General features: G+C 55.5%; 1 protein-coding gene across 3 annotated transcripts in view; it reads left to right on the top strand.

The window, feature by feature from the left end:
- Window positions 1-16692: 16692 nt before the first annotated feature.
- PAX3 (paired box 3) overlaps window positions 16693-16950 on the top strand; it is a 98743-nt gene continuing 98485 nt past the window's right edge. Inside the window, exon 1 of one of the 3 annotated variants that reach the window (XM_038585118.1) lies at window positions 16693-16855. In XM_038585118.1, coding sequence (XP_038441046.1) covers window positions 16771-16855 — 85 coding nt within the window. In that variant the 5' untranslated portion in view covers window positions 16693-16770. The remainder of the gene's footprint in view (window positions 16856-16950) is intronic. The other 2 variants (XM_038585117.1, XM_038585116.1) reach the window with 2 other exon arrangements.

Genomic DNA, 16950 nt, shown 5'->3' with positions numbered 1-16950 from the left:
CTGGAAAATAAGTTTGATTTTTGAGAAAAATTAGGTCATCCCAGGAAAATCTTAAGTATATTATGTTCAGTGACAGAAGGCACTGGAGAGACTGAAGGACATTTGGCCACAATTTCCAATCCTTTTCTGCATTGTGAGATTTCGAGGTATGACTGCTTTTGGCTTTCTTTAAAAATTTTTTTCATTCATTCATTCATTGATTCATTCATTTGAGAGAGACTGCGTGTACAAGAAAGCACAAGCAGGGGGAGCAGCCAGAGGGAGAGGGGGGAGCAGGCTCCCTGCTGAGCAGGGAGCCCAACAGTGGGCTGGATCCCAGGACCCTGGGACCAGGAGCGGAGCTGAAGGCAGACACTTAACCGACTGAGTCACCCAGGCGCCCCGGCTTCCTTTTTTTGTGAGCACGACTGCACCACCCCCTCCAAAGCTAGTAACACTTGCATTGGTGGGATAAGTTTACATTGCAGTGGGATTTCCCACATTTGTTCCTTTTCCATTTTAATTCTTCAATCTTTGCCATTTTAAATAACTTATCCTTCATCAACTTGCTAAATTTATAATCTTAGTAACTGAGTAAACCCGTCCTTCTGTGATCCAGCTCATCCTCCTTAATCACTTATTTCCCATTAGCTAACATTTGTGTTTTAAATTTCTGCTATGATCCAAAGTTGATTAAATTCATGTCTTAGGCAATGAACTGGATACCTGTCAAGCATGCATTTACGTATTTCCCTTTGAAACACTGTGTATACCTCACAGTGTAATTTGGGGAATATCTAATATTTACTACAGTAACTTTTCTGAAATAAATGTTACAAACGAGTGCAACCAAATCTTAATTTGAAGTCTTATGAGTGAACAATGTATGAGAGAGATCTTATCCATCTTTTGGTTGATACCTTTTGACTGTCCATTTAAGAAAAGCTTGGTGTGTATACCGTAAGCATGTGTCTCTCCATCAAACAAACTTGGAGCATCTGTTTTTTTATGCAAAACTAGAATGTGCAAGTTTGTTTCTATAATGAATTTACCACCATTCCTGATTACAAAACACATTCAGGAAAGTAAGTGTTCAATATCCAATTTCCAAGAATATTCCTAGGAGCTCAAGAAGAATGTGCACACTTCCTTTAGAAAAAAAAATGTCTTTGCATGTAAAATTGGATTATCTTTGGTTTAGAAATACCTCATCTCCATGGGGTGGAGTGGGGTAATGTTGAAGTGAGAAGAAAGAGGATAGGAAAGATATGCAAAAGATTCACCAACAAAGAACAGAGAAAATGTTTAATCATTGCAAGAACAGAACACTATCATTTTCACAGTTACCATTTTAAAAAACCATGGCAATATCTGGGCTGCTCGGCTATCTCTTACCGTAATGACAGTTATCTGCGTCGGATAGAAACAGCACATTTATGTGTCTACTGTGTGTGATTTAAAAATATCTTACGGGGATGCCTGAGTGGCTTGGCTGTTGAGCATCTTCCTTTGGCTCAGGCTGTGATCCCGGGGTCCTGGGATCGAGCCCTGCATGGGGCTCATCATAGGCAGCCTGCTTCTCTGCTTGTCTCTGTGTCTCTCATGAAAAAATAAATTTCTTTAAAAACCTTTTAAATAAATAAAAATATCTTCTAGTCAAACTTAGGTGGTAGAGAACAATTGTAGCTGCCGTGTAGTTTAGGGGAAGGATTAACTCCTAGTGAGAAACAGACAGTTACTCCTTAGGAAGAATGTTTTGGGACCAATCCCTGCAAGGCAAATGATTTGTCCCTAGAGCCCATTTCTTATTAAACTCCTGCACAGCAGACTTACCGCCTGGTGGGAACCTTAGCAGTAGTTGTCAATCCTGACTGCAGGGACTGCAGGTTAGAATTACCTGGAGCTGAAAAAAAAGGGGGGGGGGCAAGCACCGGACTAGCCCCCTCCCCCCAGACACATATATTTAATTGGCAGGGAGGGGAGGCGCATCCCTGCTTTTAAAAGGCACCCCAGGTGACAATACTTTGCAGCGAGATTGGAAAGCCATTGTACTTCACCGGGTTTTTATTGAAATACGACCTTCTGCGTAATCTCACTTTAATGAACTAAAACCCCACCCGGTTTCTGAGGAACGGGGAGATGGTGGAGCAAAGCTTAGATTTTGCAAGTGGTCCTGTTTAGATAACAAGTTTGGATAGCTCTGTAGTCGGGGCTGTGGCCGCAGACCCCGGTGGGTCCCCTCCCTCCCCAACACACACGCACACGCACACGCACACCCTTGTTGACTTTGTGTTCCCAGGAAAGTCAAATATTTGCATCCCCGTTTGCAGTGCTGTGATCCTTCCTAAGGAGGGCGGAGGGTGACTGGCTGCCCCTCTGCGCTCCCCCCCACTGATGGGGGCCCCCTTCCCTCTTCCCTTCAAAAGAGGTTCCAGGTCCCCCGAGTCCTCGAAATTCAGGGACAATGTGGGGATTTGGGGAGGGACTGTGCGGGTAACCCGGGAAGCGTCGAGGTCGAACTTTGGGAGCCTTGCGGGCGCCAGGGGGTGTCCTCGCGGGGAGAGCCGCCGGCCCCGGAGCAGCCCCTGGGCGCGCCAACGAATTCCACGCTCCTGGCCCCGGGTGTAAAGGGATTGGCTGCGCCCGGTTGGCCGGGAGGCTCCCTCGGAGCGAGGCCGGGAAGCGGCTGGGGCGGCTCCGGGGCCGCAGGGGGGCCCTCGCCCCGACGGCTGGAGGCCTGGGCCCGAGGCGCGGGCGGCGGGGCAGCTGGCACCGCACCCATCAGCCCGCCCGCGCCCCGCGGCTCCGCGCAGCGCCTTCGTGTTTGGAACCGGTCTTGGCCCCGAACGCCCGGGATGTCGTGACCGCTTCGCCCCCAGGGCAGGGCCCGAGGGGTCTGTTATTTAGTATCCGATGGCGTATTTGCAGTCCCTGGGTCCCCCAGGACCCTCCCAGCGCCCTGCTCAAAGATCTGAGCTCTGGGGGCACCTGGGTGGCCCAGGGCGTGACCCCGGGGTCCCGGATCCAGTCCCGCATCGCCCTCCCCTCCCACCCCCACCCCCACCCCCCGCCGCAGGGAGCCTGCTTCTCCCTCTGCCTGGGTCTCTGCCTCTCTCTGGGTCTCTCACGAATACATAAATAAAACATTAATTAAAAAAAGCTCTGAGTTCTCAACTATTCTTAAAAATAGCAGAAAAGGGCAGCCCGGGTGGCTCAGCGGGTTAGCGCCGCCTTCAGCCCAGGGCCTGATCCTGGAGACCCGGGATCGAGTCCCGCGTCGGGCTCCCTGCGTGGAGCCTGCTTCTCCCTCTGCCTGTGTCTCTGCCTCTCTCTCTGTGTGTCTCTCATGAATAAATAAATAAAATCTTAAAAAAAAAAAATAGCAGAAAAGCCCAAGTACAGAGGTAAAGGAGAAAAGAGATGCGGCGCGTGGCTGTGGCATCCCGCGGGGGCGGGCGGCCCCTCCTCCCTCCCGGGCTCCCAGCGCAGGGGAGCAGCCGCCTTCAAGGACCTGAAGGGCGTCGGGACTGCCCGTGCCCTTGTCCTCGGAAGGACCGCGAGGGCGCCCGGGCCCCGCCCCTGGGTTCCTCCCGGCAGGTGCGGCAGGCGCTGCTCCCCACCTCTCAGCACCACCTGGACCTGCCCGCAGAAGGCAGGGTTCACCCCTGGGCCAGCGCCCACGAGGCCGCAAGAAGCCCCAGCGACACACGTGCCAGGTACAGAGCCCGGCCTCGCGGAGCCTCCAAGACGCGGATTCTTCCCACAAGCCTTGGGGGGGCCACCGCGTAACCTGGCTCGGGGTGTCCTCCGCATGGAACAGAGGCTAACATAATACATCATCATGATGAACATTGTCCCTGGGAATAAAAAAAAAAAAAAGTTGTTTAAGCAAAAATTTTAAAAAATTAAAAAAACCACACAAGCAAAAATTTAAAAGTGGGATTATATATGGTTTCAGTCATACGTGGAATATAATAGTGAAGGAGACAATAAGGCAAGAGAGGGAAACTGAGTGGGGAAAAATTAGAGAGGAAGACAACTGGTGAGAGACCCCTAGCTCTGGGAAACAAAGGGCTGCAGAAGGGGAGAGGGGATTGGGTGACTGGGTGCTGGGCACTGAGGAGGGCACGTGATGGGACGAGCACTGGGTGTTATATGTTGGAAAATTTAATTTAATTTTTTTTTAAGTGGGATTATAGGGCAGCCCTGGTGGCTTAGCAGTTTAGCACCACCTTCCGCCCGGGGCATGATCCTGGAGACCCGGAATCCAGTCCCCCGTCAGGCTCCCTCTGCCTCTCTCTCCTTCTGTGTCTCCTTCTGTGAATAAATAAAAAAAAAATTTTTTTAAGTGGGATTATATCACTGAGTGTGTTTTAAAGGGGGGCTGCGGTAGAGTAAATTTCCAAAATCTTTTCAATTGAGATAAGATAGATCAGTGTCTCCCAGAAACATTATAGGTAACTTTAGTTGAAAATTATTTACAACCGGAACAAAGCAAATAAACGGAGAGGTGAAGACTTTAGGCAGCTCCCAGATCTCATCCCTTTGGAGTCTAATCAGAGTAGTGAACACCTAGGGCTTTCTTTTTTTTTAATTTATTTTCTAAAATTTTATTTTTTTAAAGTAAACTCTACCCCCCAACGTGGAGTTTGAACTCAAAATCAAGAAATCAAGACAAATCGGGAAACCAAGAGTCACATTCTCTACTCACTGAACCAGCCAGGCAACCCAGAAACCCAGGGTTTTCTAACTGAACAGGACTGGTAACAGAATGGGCTCGATTTAAATCTTAGCTCTGAGGCTTCCTGACTGTGTGTCTAAGGCAAATTAATTAACCTCTCTGGGCCCCCTTTCCCTCATTTCAGGTAGATATAATCTGACTGTCTGGAGAAGTAAGTAAATTGTAAAACTGTAAAGTGCTTTGCATAATGCCAGCACCTTCAAAGTACCCAATAAATATATGCTAGTGTCATAAAATAACATATCTGACATTACAAAACGGACAAGAGCACCATCTTAGCAGAGTAACATAATAACCATGAAATAAAAAAATAACCGTGAAATAGTAACCTAATTATATGATATTACTATTATATATTTGTGTGATGATAATGTGCCAGGAACATCGAGGACTGTCGTCACTACATAATGGACTTGGGTCTTCCCCTGTATATTTGAAATTCTCCAGAAAATAGCTTATTCGAGGTTGGGAACCCAAGCAGCTGGCTCAAGGTACAGGAAGCCTTCTAAGCGCTCATGCTGCCAACCCCTTGGACACCGAGCACGTCCTCAGGGAAAGCGTGATCCGAATCCCGGGCAGGAGGTGGAGAGAGGGCAAAGCAACCCGAGGTAGCAGACAAAGGATGGGGGGGCTCCTTTCCCTGATCTCCTCCCCCAACCCCCACCCCAGCTGATACTTTTAAAAGGTCTGTGTTGAGGGTTGATTTTATTTTTAGATCCATCCTTTCTTCCCTCACCTTGCACTTGGTCAATGCATAAGCTGACAAATCCCAACCTCTACGTCATTTATTTTTTTTTAATATAAATGAATTTGAAAACCTTGGGAGCAAAGCACATGGAATTATTCTTAGGTCAATATTAAAGTAGCGGTATATGTGACATGTCTGGCACATAGAAGGGTTACAACTCTTGTATTTTCCTTCCTACTGTCCTTTTCTTTCTCTCAATCCCCTATATCCTGCTGTGTCCTCCATGCCCACAGATTCCAGAACAGTGGAATGGGGATTCGGATCACTTCCGGTGTAAATGTGTCCTTCAAATCAGAAAGTCACTCATTGTTGTCTAGTATGAACCCACCTTGACTGACATCAATTAGGATTCATTTTTTCAGAAATATTTTAGCCATACTATTTCTTCTGTATTTATTCTCTTTCACTCCCTCCCTCCCTCTCTCCCTCTCCCTCTCCCTCCCTCCTGTCCCCTTTTCAGTTTTGAAGCAATCTTTTCTCTATCCAGCAGTTTTAGTTTTCTTTTCTTTTCCTTTCCTTTTCTTTCCGGTCCCAAACCTTCCATTCTGGTGGCACTTCCCTCTTTTTGAGCTCCAAAAGCTTCTTTCATTTCTCCCTCCCAGGGTGACCTGCCACTCTGCTCCTGAATGCCCCAGGGTCTGGCTCCTGCCTTCCTGGGTCATCCACCCCCCACGAAAGCACACTGTTTACTCTCCTGAAATTGGGGCTTCCTCACCAATCAGAGGGGTGGAGTGTAACCCCTGCCCTTGCCCCAGGGAAATGAGACCTTATTCTGAGGGACCTGAAAGTACTATTTCTATTCCGGGGTGACTCTTATGACCCCACTGTGACAGGGCAGCCTGGGCTTTCTGAGAACCTTCTTAGCCGGCTTTGGAGATAAGGAGCTCAGGTCTGGAGATGCCTCTTTCCTGAATGTCCCTGTTTTCTTTCCCATTTATCTCTTCAAGAACCACCAGTCCCAATCCCCTGACCTCCAACAGTGACATCTGCCTAATTGCTAGAGGAGAGAGGGCGGGTCCCTAGGAAGCCTCCACCTGTTCCTGAGAAGATCCTGTCCCCTGTCACTACTTTGTACCCCGAAGGAAATGTCTTCAGAAAGAGGAGTGGGGGAACATCCAGAGGGACACTGAGCCCCCAAGAAGACCCCAAAACTGCCTCTTTCTGGGCAGAACATATCTGCAGGTTTGGTTGGCCAGGGCCTGCCCCAGTTGGTCAGGATTTCAGAATGTCCAACGACAGTTGTTACTCACTCCTGTAGTGAATGTATGTGGCTCCTTCGCTCCATCCCTTTGGCCTTCTCCACCAAACGCTCCTTCCCATCCTCCCTTCTCTTCAGTAAGATACGTCAGGGGAGCCGCCCAGACTTCTGTGGCTGGAATAGCAACGCCCCCCACCCCACCAGCGGTCCAGGCCTGCTCCTCCCCCAACTCCTCTCCCAGGTCCTTCGACTTCTTCAGAGCTGAGCCTCATCCTTGCCACCCAACTCCTGACCAGCGGCATTTATATTCTTTTTAGTTATTTTCTGGACCGAGCTCTACCAAGAGGAGGACTTTGGTCCGTTTCCATGACTAGTGTAGCCCGAGATCTTGGAACAGCACATAGCAGAAGCTTAGTAAGTATGTGTGGAATGAATGAAAGTCCTTATGTGCCAGCTCTGTGATCTGCTGAGGACACAGAATAAGACAGGCTCAGCCGACCATTCACTTGGAGATACGGGGTAGAATAAAATAATCGAAACTTTCCCAGGGAAAGGCTTCAAGGGCACGCTTTGCAGGCGTCTCAGGCCCCGGAGGTGACTGGTGAGCAAAGGAGCCTCAGCATTTAATGCGAATTTTCCCAGGGGTTAACAGATGATTGAATGGGAAAATGTCGGACACCAGAGTGCACCCAGCCTGGGCAAGAAGGACACGGTGGGGAAGGCTCAGAGAAAGCTGGAAGGGTGGTACAAGCCGGCCCCTATCTCCCAAACCTCTTGGTTGGGCAGGAACAGCCCAACACAGTGAGATAGCCCTTAGGTCTCAGGGCTCATGCGACTTTCCACTTCCAGAGGAGCCTTCCTTGGGCCAAGGGCACCCAGGGATGTCAGGGTGGACAGGCCTGTCCTCTGCGGGTGGGAATTGACTGAGGGCCTGACCTCCGATGCCAGGCTTGACAGCATTTATAATTGGGGGGCAAAACCCAGAAAGGCAACTAGGAACGGACCCAGTGACCCGCGGGGTCTGAGCTGTCAGAGCACAGAGGTCCTCAGAGATCACTGTCCTGTTAGATTTGTGTCCCACTTCTTCTTCTTCTTCTTCTTTTTTAATCCAGCAGAATCTCCTTAAGGGTCTCCTTTGGGAGAATCTTAGCTTGGATGGTCCAGATTCAAACCCCGGCCGCACTGGGAGGGGCGGTTGCCTAAGACACCCCTTCCTAGGGCCCTGTCCGGAGTGAGCACAGGGTCCCTGCCCTCTGAGGTCAGCGGGGCTGCGGGGAAGGAACCTGAATTTGTGGAGCCCATCTCCAGCTAGCTCTCCCATGCGTGGTCTGGAGGTTCCAGCTTCCCTGGGGCTCTCTGCCCAGAACTGGAGTTTTGATACCGCCCTCCCACTCCACCTGTGCAAGGCAAGGGTCTTCTGGCACCCTCGGTACCCAAGACTGGTGGGCCACCTGCACCGCTTCTAAGATCCTCCCCATTCCACCCTCGGGGCACCCTCCATCCTGGGGTCACTGGATTGGGATTTCTGTCCCACACCTCTATCGCCTCAACCCAGGGGTAAACTGAGTGTCCCAGGACCGCTGCTCAGTGAGGACTTGGGCTCCTCCGAGCGACGGAGGGAGGAAGGTGGAGAAGTGCGTGGGCCTGGCCAAGAAGTGGGGAGACCGAGCCCCGGGGTGTGTGGGCCCCAGTGCGTGCAGGGACCGGACTGGGGGACCCTCGGGAGGGTGGAGGCTCCGGAGCCGCGGGGCCCCAAGCAGCGGGCTCTGGGTTCAGGGAGGGGCCACCTTGCGCAGGGAGCTCTGGATTCAGGGAGGGACCACCCCGCGCAGCGGGCTCTGGGTTCAGGGAGGGACACCCCACGCAGCGGGCTCTGGGTGTGGGGAGGGACCACTCCGCGCAGCGGGCTCTGGGTGTGGGGAGGGACACCCCACGCAGCGGGCTCTGGGTGTGGGGAGGGACACCCCACGCAGCGGGCTCTGGGTCTAGGGAGGGGCCACCTTGCGCAGCGAGCTCTGGATTCAGGGAGGGACCACCCCGCGCAGCGGGCTCTGGGTTCAGGGAGGGACACCCCACGCAGCGGGCTCTGGGTGTGGGGAGGGACCACTCCGCGCAGCGGGCTCTGGGTGTGGGGAGGGACACCCCACGCAGCGGGCTCTGGGTGTGGGGAGGGACACCCCACGCAGCGGGCTCTGGGTCTAGGGAGGGGCCACCTTGCGCAGCGAGCTCTGGATTCAGGGAGGGACCACCCCGCGCAGCGGGCTCTGGGTTCAGGGAGGGACACCCCACGCAGCGGGCTCTGGGTTCAGGGAGGGACACCCCACGCAGCGGGCTCTGGGTGTGGGGAGGGACCACTCCGCGCAGCGGGCTCTGGGTCTGGGGAGGGACACCCCACGATGCGGGCTCTGGGTTCAGGGAGGGACACCCCACGCAGCGGGCTCTGGGTGTGGGGAGGGACACCCCACGATGCGGGCTCTGGGTTCAGGGAGGGACACCCCACGCAGCGGGCTCTGGGTCTGGGGAGGGGCCACCGCGCGAGGGTCCCGAGCTGCGGCAGCAAGAAAGGTGGACGCGAGGGAGGAGACGCCAGCTTCCCGGCTCCGTCTCGGAAGCGCTCTGGGGAGGGATTAGGCGCCCCCAGTACTTTCGCTTTGGGCGTGATTGATGCCCACGGCGCTCCGAGGGCTGCGTAATTAATAAAGATTACGCCCGTTTTGTCCAAACGTCCCTCTTAATTAATGGAGAGAAGGGCGCGAAGGGTGATTTAATTGCATTTGCAAAGTGCTTTCGGCCGCGCGGGCTCGACGGCGGGGGGCTGCGGGGACCCAGGACTAATTGGCAACCGCCGGTGGGGGCTGCCTGGTTCCGGCTCCAAGAATCCCCGGTTCCGTTCCCCTCGCCTCGCTCCCTGGGGCTCACACGCCCTCGCCGACCCCGCCGGGAAAGCACCGCAGCTCCGGGCGGGCTCGCGATCCCTCCGAGGGCGCGGCTGGCTGCGGAGGGCACTCTGCGCCCCCACGCGCCCCGCTGCGCCTCTGGAGGGCGGCCGCCTCCCATCCCCCTCCACTCCCCTCCCCCACGCCCAGCCCCCCCCCCCCCTCCGGGAGGTCGGATCGCCGGGCCCCGCCTCCGTGGGGGCCGCCAGGAGGGCGCGTGGGATGGACGGAGGGGCTACAGCTCCGAGGAAACCCCGGGAACCTGGCCCGAGCGCCGGTGCGAGCCGTGTCCCAGCGCCTGTGCCGACGCGCGTGACCTGCACGTCCCCGTGTGAAGGTCACGTGTGTGTTTCGCAGCAGGGAGCGGTGAGTTTTGCGAAAATACCACTCTCCCTCCCGTCCTGCTGTCCACCTGCTTCGTAGGGCCCGGGAAGGGGGAAAAGGCAAGGGCCGCCTTTCCCGGGAGCGGCGCCGCAGATGCTCCCCACCCAGGGGGGCCGGGGGGGGGGCCGGGGGGCGCGTGGAGGACCCGAGAGCCAGGAAGAGGCTTCAAAGGTTTCGGTAACGACTCCTCGGCCTTTCTTTATGCCCCTATTAATACAATATCCATCATGTAGATATCGATCTTTATCCTTTAAACTGATACGCTAGGAATCAATTAGCCATGCAGATTACATTTCCCACGTATCCAAATGTTAATCTTTCAGTCTCTGGGCCAGTGATATATATATTTGCAGCCAGATAGTATTAGATTTCGTTTAGAAATGGGAAGAAGGAAAAGGCTCTCCGAAGCGCATTCCTCTTGGGGCTACTTGTCTTAACTCTTGGCTGGGGCTGGGCTGTTGGGGGTCTAGGGGTGGGGGGATACCTCTCTCGCAGTTTTCCAGAGGAAAGAAGCAAGATTGAGAGAGTGACCAGCGCACCAGGCCACCACCGACGGGGACAGGGCTCCTGGCAGCCGGTCAGTGCCGGGCTGCACTTCCCTCGGCCGCTCCCTCCGGATAAACCACCCTGTCCGCCAGGCTCCTTTCCATTGCTTTTGGCATCCTGGATGGTCAGTTTTCAGCTTTTCAGAGTTTCCCCCTCCAGGTTGCTCCCAACTCCAAGGTTCTAAATCAAAATTATTCTTTCACTCCTCACCCCAAAGCCCAAGACTACTTTAAAGATCCATCTCCAGAAAGAAAGGAAAAAAAAAAAAAAAACACCCGCTAATTTAAAACACGAAATAGCTGCTTTCCTGGGGGGAAGGGAGATGGAGAGAACATTTAGGTCTGGGAAGGAATGTCATGGAATGTGTAGAAATTGGAAGGGTTGAGGCATCCGGTTTGGCTTGTGGTGATTTCTCTTCTCTTCTCTTCTCTTCTCTTCTCTTCTCTTCTCTTCTCTTCTCTTCTCTTCTCTTCTCTTCTCTTCTCTTCTTTCTCTTCTTCTCTTCTCTTCTCTTCTCTTCTCTTCTCTTCTCTTCTCTTCTCTTCTCTTCTCTCTCCTCTCCTCTCCTCTCCTCTCTTCCTTCCCTTCCCTTCCCTTCCCTTCCCTTCCCTTCCCTTCCCTTCCCTTCCCTTCCCTTCCCTTCCCTTCCCTTCCCTTCCCTTCCTTTCTCTTCCCTTCCCTTCTCTTCCCGTCTCTTCCCGTCTTTTCCCTCCCCTCCTCCTCTTCCCCTCCCCCCCCCCCTCCTCCCCTCCTCCTCCTCCTCCCCTCCTCCTCCCCCCTCAGAAAGGCTGGTGAGGTCCAGAAAGGATGCATCCCAGGACAGCAGGTGTCCCCTCCTCTCTCCTGTGCACGATGAGCTCCCAGGGGCCGCCACTCCCTGCCACGTCCCACATCCCTCCTGTCCCAGTGGGCGCCTGGGCTCTTCCACCTCCCCCCACCTGCTGCGCTTGCTACACGGAGTCGGCTATGCAGTCTCTCGTTTTTAATCCCTGCGGATTGCGGGTCCTGGGTTTACTCACAGGTCTGCCACCTGGGCTCCCCGGGCCCTTACCATCACGTGAGTCCAGGCGTAACTAGAGACCTGCGTCTGGATGTTCTCCTCCAAGGTCCCTTTTCTTGCTCCTTGCATCCCTCCTCTGAAATCCACCTCGGGGGAAAAATTTCCTGCGGGAGTTGAGGATATTCAGGCTGGGAAGCAGCGGCGGCTCAGGGCTCTGGCTTGGGCAGAGACCTGGCTGGATCCCAACCATAGGCCTGTTGGCTTCCCCCCACCTTGTCTACTCCTCTCCCCACCCCCACCTCCTTGTCCCCCCGCCCCCGTCCCATCCCCCACCCCACCTCCCGGAGCAGAACCCAGTTAGGGTTTCCTCCCGACGCAGCCCCCAAACACCCTGGGGCAGGAGTTCCTGGTGTGGTCATTTGCCTTGCTTTTTGCTTCAAACCTCAAAGAAATCCAACCCCTCCCGTCTCCCCAGCACTCCTATCAATACTCTCTAGCGCTCCTGCTGCCCCAACCTCAGATCCCCCGCCTCTTCCCCAAGGCCTACAGTGCCCCCAATAGGACAATGCCCCGCCAGGACCCCTCAGGCCTCAACCCCAGGGGAACACAGGACATCCCTGCTAAAGGCACACACCCTGCCAGTTGTTGTATCTCTCTTCTAGACTTCAAATCCCTCCACCCCCTGTGGATTCTCACTGAGTTGGGCAGAGCATTTTTGAAGATTAGAGAGGACTTATTCTAATTTTTTTTACAAGATGCTTTTTCCCCCTGGAGAATTAGGTTCTGGCATCTTGTCTTCCTTATTTACATAAAATAATTTTTGTAGAGCCAAATGTCTGTAGGAGCCCATTTGCCGTGAGATTCATTCTCTCCCTCCCTCGCTGCCTTTTATAAATATTTTTTTTCTTTTACATCTCTCTTCTTCCCCTCTCTTCTTTTTCCTTTCCTCGTTTTCCTGCTTCCCACAAACCATATGATCTTTCTTGAGAACCCGCTCGCACGTTCTCAGCCCCCCCCATCTGCAGGGCCATCATGGGGGCACCACAGGGGCAAAATCTCTGTGGCTGGCCCACACCCCATTTCAGTGTGGCGCCCAGATCCCCGTCCAGTCCCTAAATCCGACCTCATCCCGACTGATTTTCCAGTGGGGAGAATAGCGGCGCCAAAGCTTTTGACAAACCACTGCGGGGGGCCTCACGGAGGTCGCCGGGCCTGGCGCAGCGCTGGCCGGGCTCTAAGCGACGCTCACCGATCCCCTATCAGCGCATCGGGCCACCAAGCGCCTCAACCACTCGGTCCTTTCATTTCCTTCAATCGAGGGCTTGGGGTGTTTGCTCAAACCACAGACTGCGTCCTGAGAGATGCCTGGGACCCCGCGGGCCGGCCGGCATGCCTCCGAGGGGCTACTACGCCAGGCCCTCCAGTTGGGGCAAAAAAAAGTCCTGGATGGACCCGCGAGTCGGGGACATTCTTTTACATAGATCATAATTTTCTCTTAAGGTCTGTAGTCTGGCTAGAAATGAGGTCACCTGTTAGAGGCCACGGGAAGTCCAAGGACCCTGAGAGGCTCATCAAGCCTGAGTCGGCAAGTCGGGGAGATGCACGCTAAGGGGCGTCCTGCGGCCACTGGACGGTCCATCCAGCCCAAGCAAGGAGCCAGGAACCCTCAAGTGGACGGGACAGGCGCCCCGGGCCTGGACAGGCAGCCAGCTATTTCACCTGCAGTTCTTCGCAAACTCTTGCTGAGGAGGCATCGGCAGGTTATCCCCCCTTCCTCCCCGCCCCCAATTATCTTATTATTCCCCTCAAGGCTTCAGTCGTTCTGCACATGCACTGATAGCGTCAACTGGACACAACGTTCCTTTCTCTTCTTCCTCAAAACTGTGCTAGAGACTCCCCTGCTGCTCTCTGGGTGATCTGTCAGCCTGGGAAATGGTGCTGCTTCCCAGACCTGTGTCCAGGGCTGCGGGCGCTGCGCTTACCTTGCAAGCCCCACTGTGGGGCCACTCCTTCGTTAATTAGCACCAGTGTCGCACCCAGACTCGGCAGGGAGACTGGCTCACCGGCTGGGACCCGGGCAGGGGCCTGGGTGGAGACTCCCTTCCTGCTTGGGGCCTGGGGCGGGGGTAGCTTCTGCTTCCGGAGAAGGAAGGGGAGGCACGGGCTCCGGAGATGGGGAAGGAGTGGCTGAAGTGTAGGGCCGGGGTTCATTCTTTGCAAAAGTAATCCTGACAACCGGGAACCACCCCGCTCCCCCCCGTGCGACCTGTTGCTTTCGACTTTGTCCAGCCTCGGGCTCTGGGCCTGGTTCAGCTGTGAGTGGGCTCGGAGGCCCCAGAACCTCAGCCAACGTCTGGCCTTTCCCGGTCGGACTTCAGGAATACCAAGTGCAGGAACTTGGACTCCCGAGGTCTTTGGATCCTAAGTACCCCGGCAGCCCTCCTGGCCCAGTTGCCCTGAGACCGAGGGTGCCCTGTCACCCTGCCCCGGGTCTCTGAGGTCCCCTGACCGCCGCCCGGCTGGAGAGGGGCAGAGCTGATCTCTGGCTACAGAAGAACCTCAGAGCCCTCTGGCCCGGTAGAGGCTGAGAAGGACAGATCCTGGAGCCGCAGGCCCCCAACACGCATACACACACACACACACACACACACACACACACACACCCTTGGGGTCTCTATTTGTACATTTTTAGAGCAAGCGGTGGTCGGTCTGTGGATGGCCCCATGGGTAATCCAGATCCAGTTCAAGCCGCAGCCCTTCCATCTCAGGATCTCCCCAGCCCTGCGGAGCACGGGGGCTGGACGCGCCACGCGGGGAACGGGGAGCGAGTCTGCAGCAAGCGGTCACGAATCCCCGGCTCTCCGGGGAGAGTGAACACCGCCCGCAGGGTTTGGAGACCGAGCCCTGGGCTCAGAAACAAATGAGACTCAGTCCTGGATATTCCTGGGCTCTTTCCGCGGGCGAGTTGAGGCTGCATTTGCCCTCTTAAAATACACCCTGGGTACCTCTCCTCCCAACTACCTCTAACCCTAGAAAATTCCCTGTCTGCTCCACTCAACCTTCTCAAGACGGAAAACTTGAAAAAATCCTGGCTCCGAGAGGCAATCCCGGAGAAGGGGCTTAGGAAACCCAGACACAGGCTTTGGTGACCACCAAGTTTGCGGAAAGAAAATGAGAAAGTTTTCCCTTTGACAAATTGAATCATTTTATATAAAATCGGGTTAAGTAGGGCTTCGTTCTAAGGAGCGTCTCTCCTTTTGTACTATGAATGCACGTGGGCCCTCCCCCCTTGGGTGGGTGAGGACACCTCCAGACTTTTTCCGTGTTTCCAGAGCCCCGGCCCGGCTGCTCTGGAGGTCAGGCCAACCTTTTAATGTTGAAGCCCAGCTGAAAGCTGCCTGCTTTTCCCACTTGCGAGTGGATTTTTAAAGGGCCAACTCCCAGAGGGTCGAGCAGCTATACGCTCCCCTCCACCCGCCCCCCCATCTTCCCTTCGGTGTTTGCCTTAATTAGGGGGTGGGGAAGTGGGGTTGGGGGCCGAGTTCACGTAGAAACTGTCAAAAGGAGTTGGGGGATGGGAAACTGAGAGAGGGGGGTGGTGGAGAACTCTGGCCCAGGAAAAATTCAAAAATTGTAAAAGGAAAAGGGGGAACTTGAAGCCCAGAAGTCATTGTTTCCTTTATTTCAAAGGGAAAAACCTGCCCGATTCTCATCCTTTTGATTGATTAAGGCCCTGAATACCTCGCAGCCCCAGAGTGACAGTCCCTGAATAGACTCGAGCGCATAAAGCGCAGTGCAGAGCGCGGGGCTGGCACTCGGGGGTGTAAAGGAGGCGAGTTCGCTGGCACTTACCAAGTTATAAATAAAAGGCTATGCACAATGGTACCTTCTCTAAGGACAGACAGTCTTTACAACACTCCTGGCGTCATATCCTGCTGGGGACACTTCAGCTCCTAGCCAAGACTTCGCTCCTTTTATTTTTCCAGCAGTTTAGTCTGAATACCATAATAAATTCCTGAGAACAAACGCTGCAGCCGGGCAAAACTTTAACATATAGACACACGCCACATTGGGGATCTATACCTCGAGGTTTAGAGTTGGGGCTTCCCAGAGTGGATTTTTCCGTCAAGAAGAGACAGTTTTCTTCTCCCTCCCCTCCCCAGACTTCAACTAGTGAATCCTGGGGCCTCCCCAAGGCTGCCTAAGCTTCACACCACTCGGGCTTTCCAGGCTGAGCGGACAAAAGACCTTATCAGCACACCCTGGTCTCCTCCTGGGAGGAACCCCACCAGGAGGACCCCTCTAATGAACCTAGGCCCAAGGGGCAGGACCAGGGGCAGGAAGGCTACACACGTGGGGGGGGTCCCCATGCCTTCCTACTGAATGGCACCCCCTCCAGTGGCAGTCAACCAAGCAAAAGCAGAGAGAGAGAAGTCACAGGTGAAAAATAGAGACATAGATAAGGACGTGGGGTGAGAAGGATAGAGTCAAGGCCACAGAGATACACAGAGACAGGCAGAGACAAAGAAAGAGAAAGTCGGGGCGAGAGAGGCGCCCGTGGGGTGAGGGGGAGAAGTAGGGAGCCTTCTGGCGCGGCTGCCGTCCCCCTCGGGCCGCCTCTGCCGGTCTCCACGGGCCTGCCTTCTCCTCCGGGGAAGGGGCGCAGCGTGGGTCGCTCTCCGGGCCGGCCGAGGCCCTGGCATCGCCGGGGATGGGAAGAGAAAGTGGCCGCTGTCGCCCAATCAGCGCGTGTCTCCGCCACCCGGGACGGTCTCCCCGTCGGCCAATCGCAGCTCAGGGCTCCTGACCAAGCTTTGGGTGAAAGGACTAATAAATGCTCCCGAGCCCGGATCCCCGCACTCGCACTCGGTGTCACGACGGGAGGAGACTCGGGCCGGCCGCGCGCGCCCCGCCCCCGGCTCCCCGCGCCCCGCGCCCCGCGCCCCAGCCCCAGCCCCAGCCCCAGCCCCGGGGCCGCCCGCGCACACGCGCCCCGACCCGGCCCCTGCGCCCGGGCTGGCGGTCCTGGCCTCCGGGGCCCCCGCCCGCGCGCCTCCCGCGCCCCCCGCGCCCCCCGCGCGCCTCCGCCTCCGGGCTAGTGGCGGCCGTCCCCGCCCGCGTCCCCGCCGCTGTCCTCGGCCTCCCTGGGGCGCGGAGTCCCCGGGGGTCGCCAGCGCCGCGCTTGCCCCTCGGCTTCGCCTTCACCTGGATACAATTCCCGAGCGCAGCCGCCCCAGGATGACCACGCTGGCCGGAGCCGTGCCCAGGATGATGCGGCCGGGCCCGGGGCAGAACTACCCGCGCAGCGGCTTCCCCCTGGAAGGTAAGGGAGGGCCTGCGCGCGCCCAGCCGGGGAGCCGGAGCCGGGAGCCGGGAGCCGGGCCCCCACCCCACCCCACCCACCCACCCCCGGGGGCT

This window comes from Canis lupus, chromosome 37 (assembly GCF_011100685.1).
Source record: "Canis lupus familiaris isolate Mischka breed German Shepherd chromosome 37, alternate assembly UU_Cfam_GSD_1.0, whole genome shotgun sequence".
Classification (NCBI taxonomy): Eukaryota; Metazoa; Chordata; class Mammalia; order Carnivora; family Canidae; genus Canis; species Canis lupus.
The sequence above is the reverse complement of the archived record's forward strand: the minus strand, read 5'-3'. Positions and strand labels throughout refer to the sequence as shown.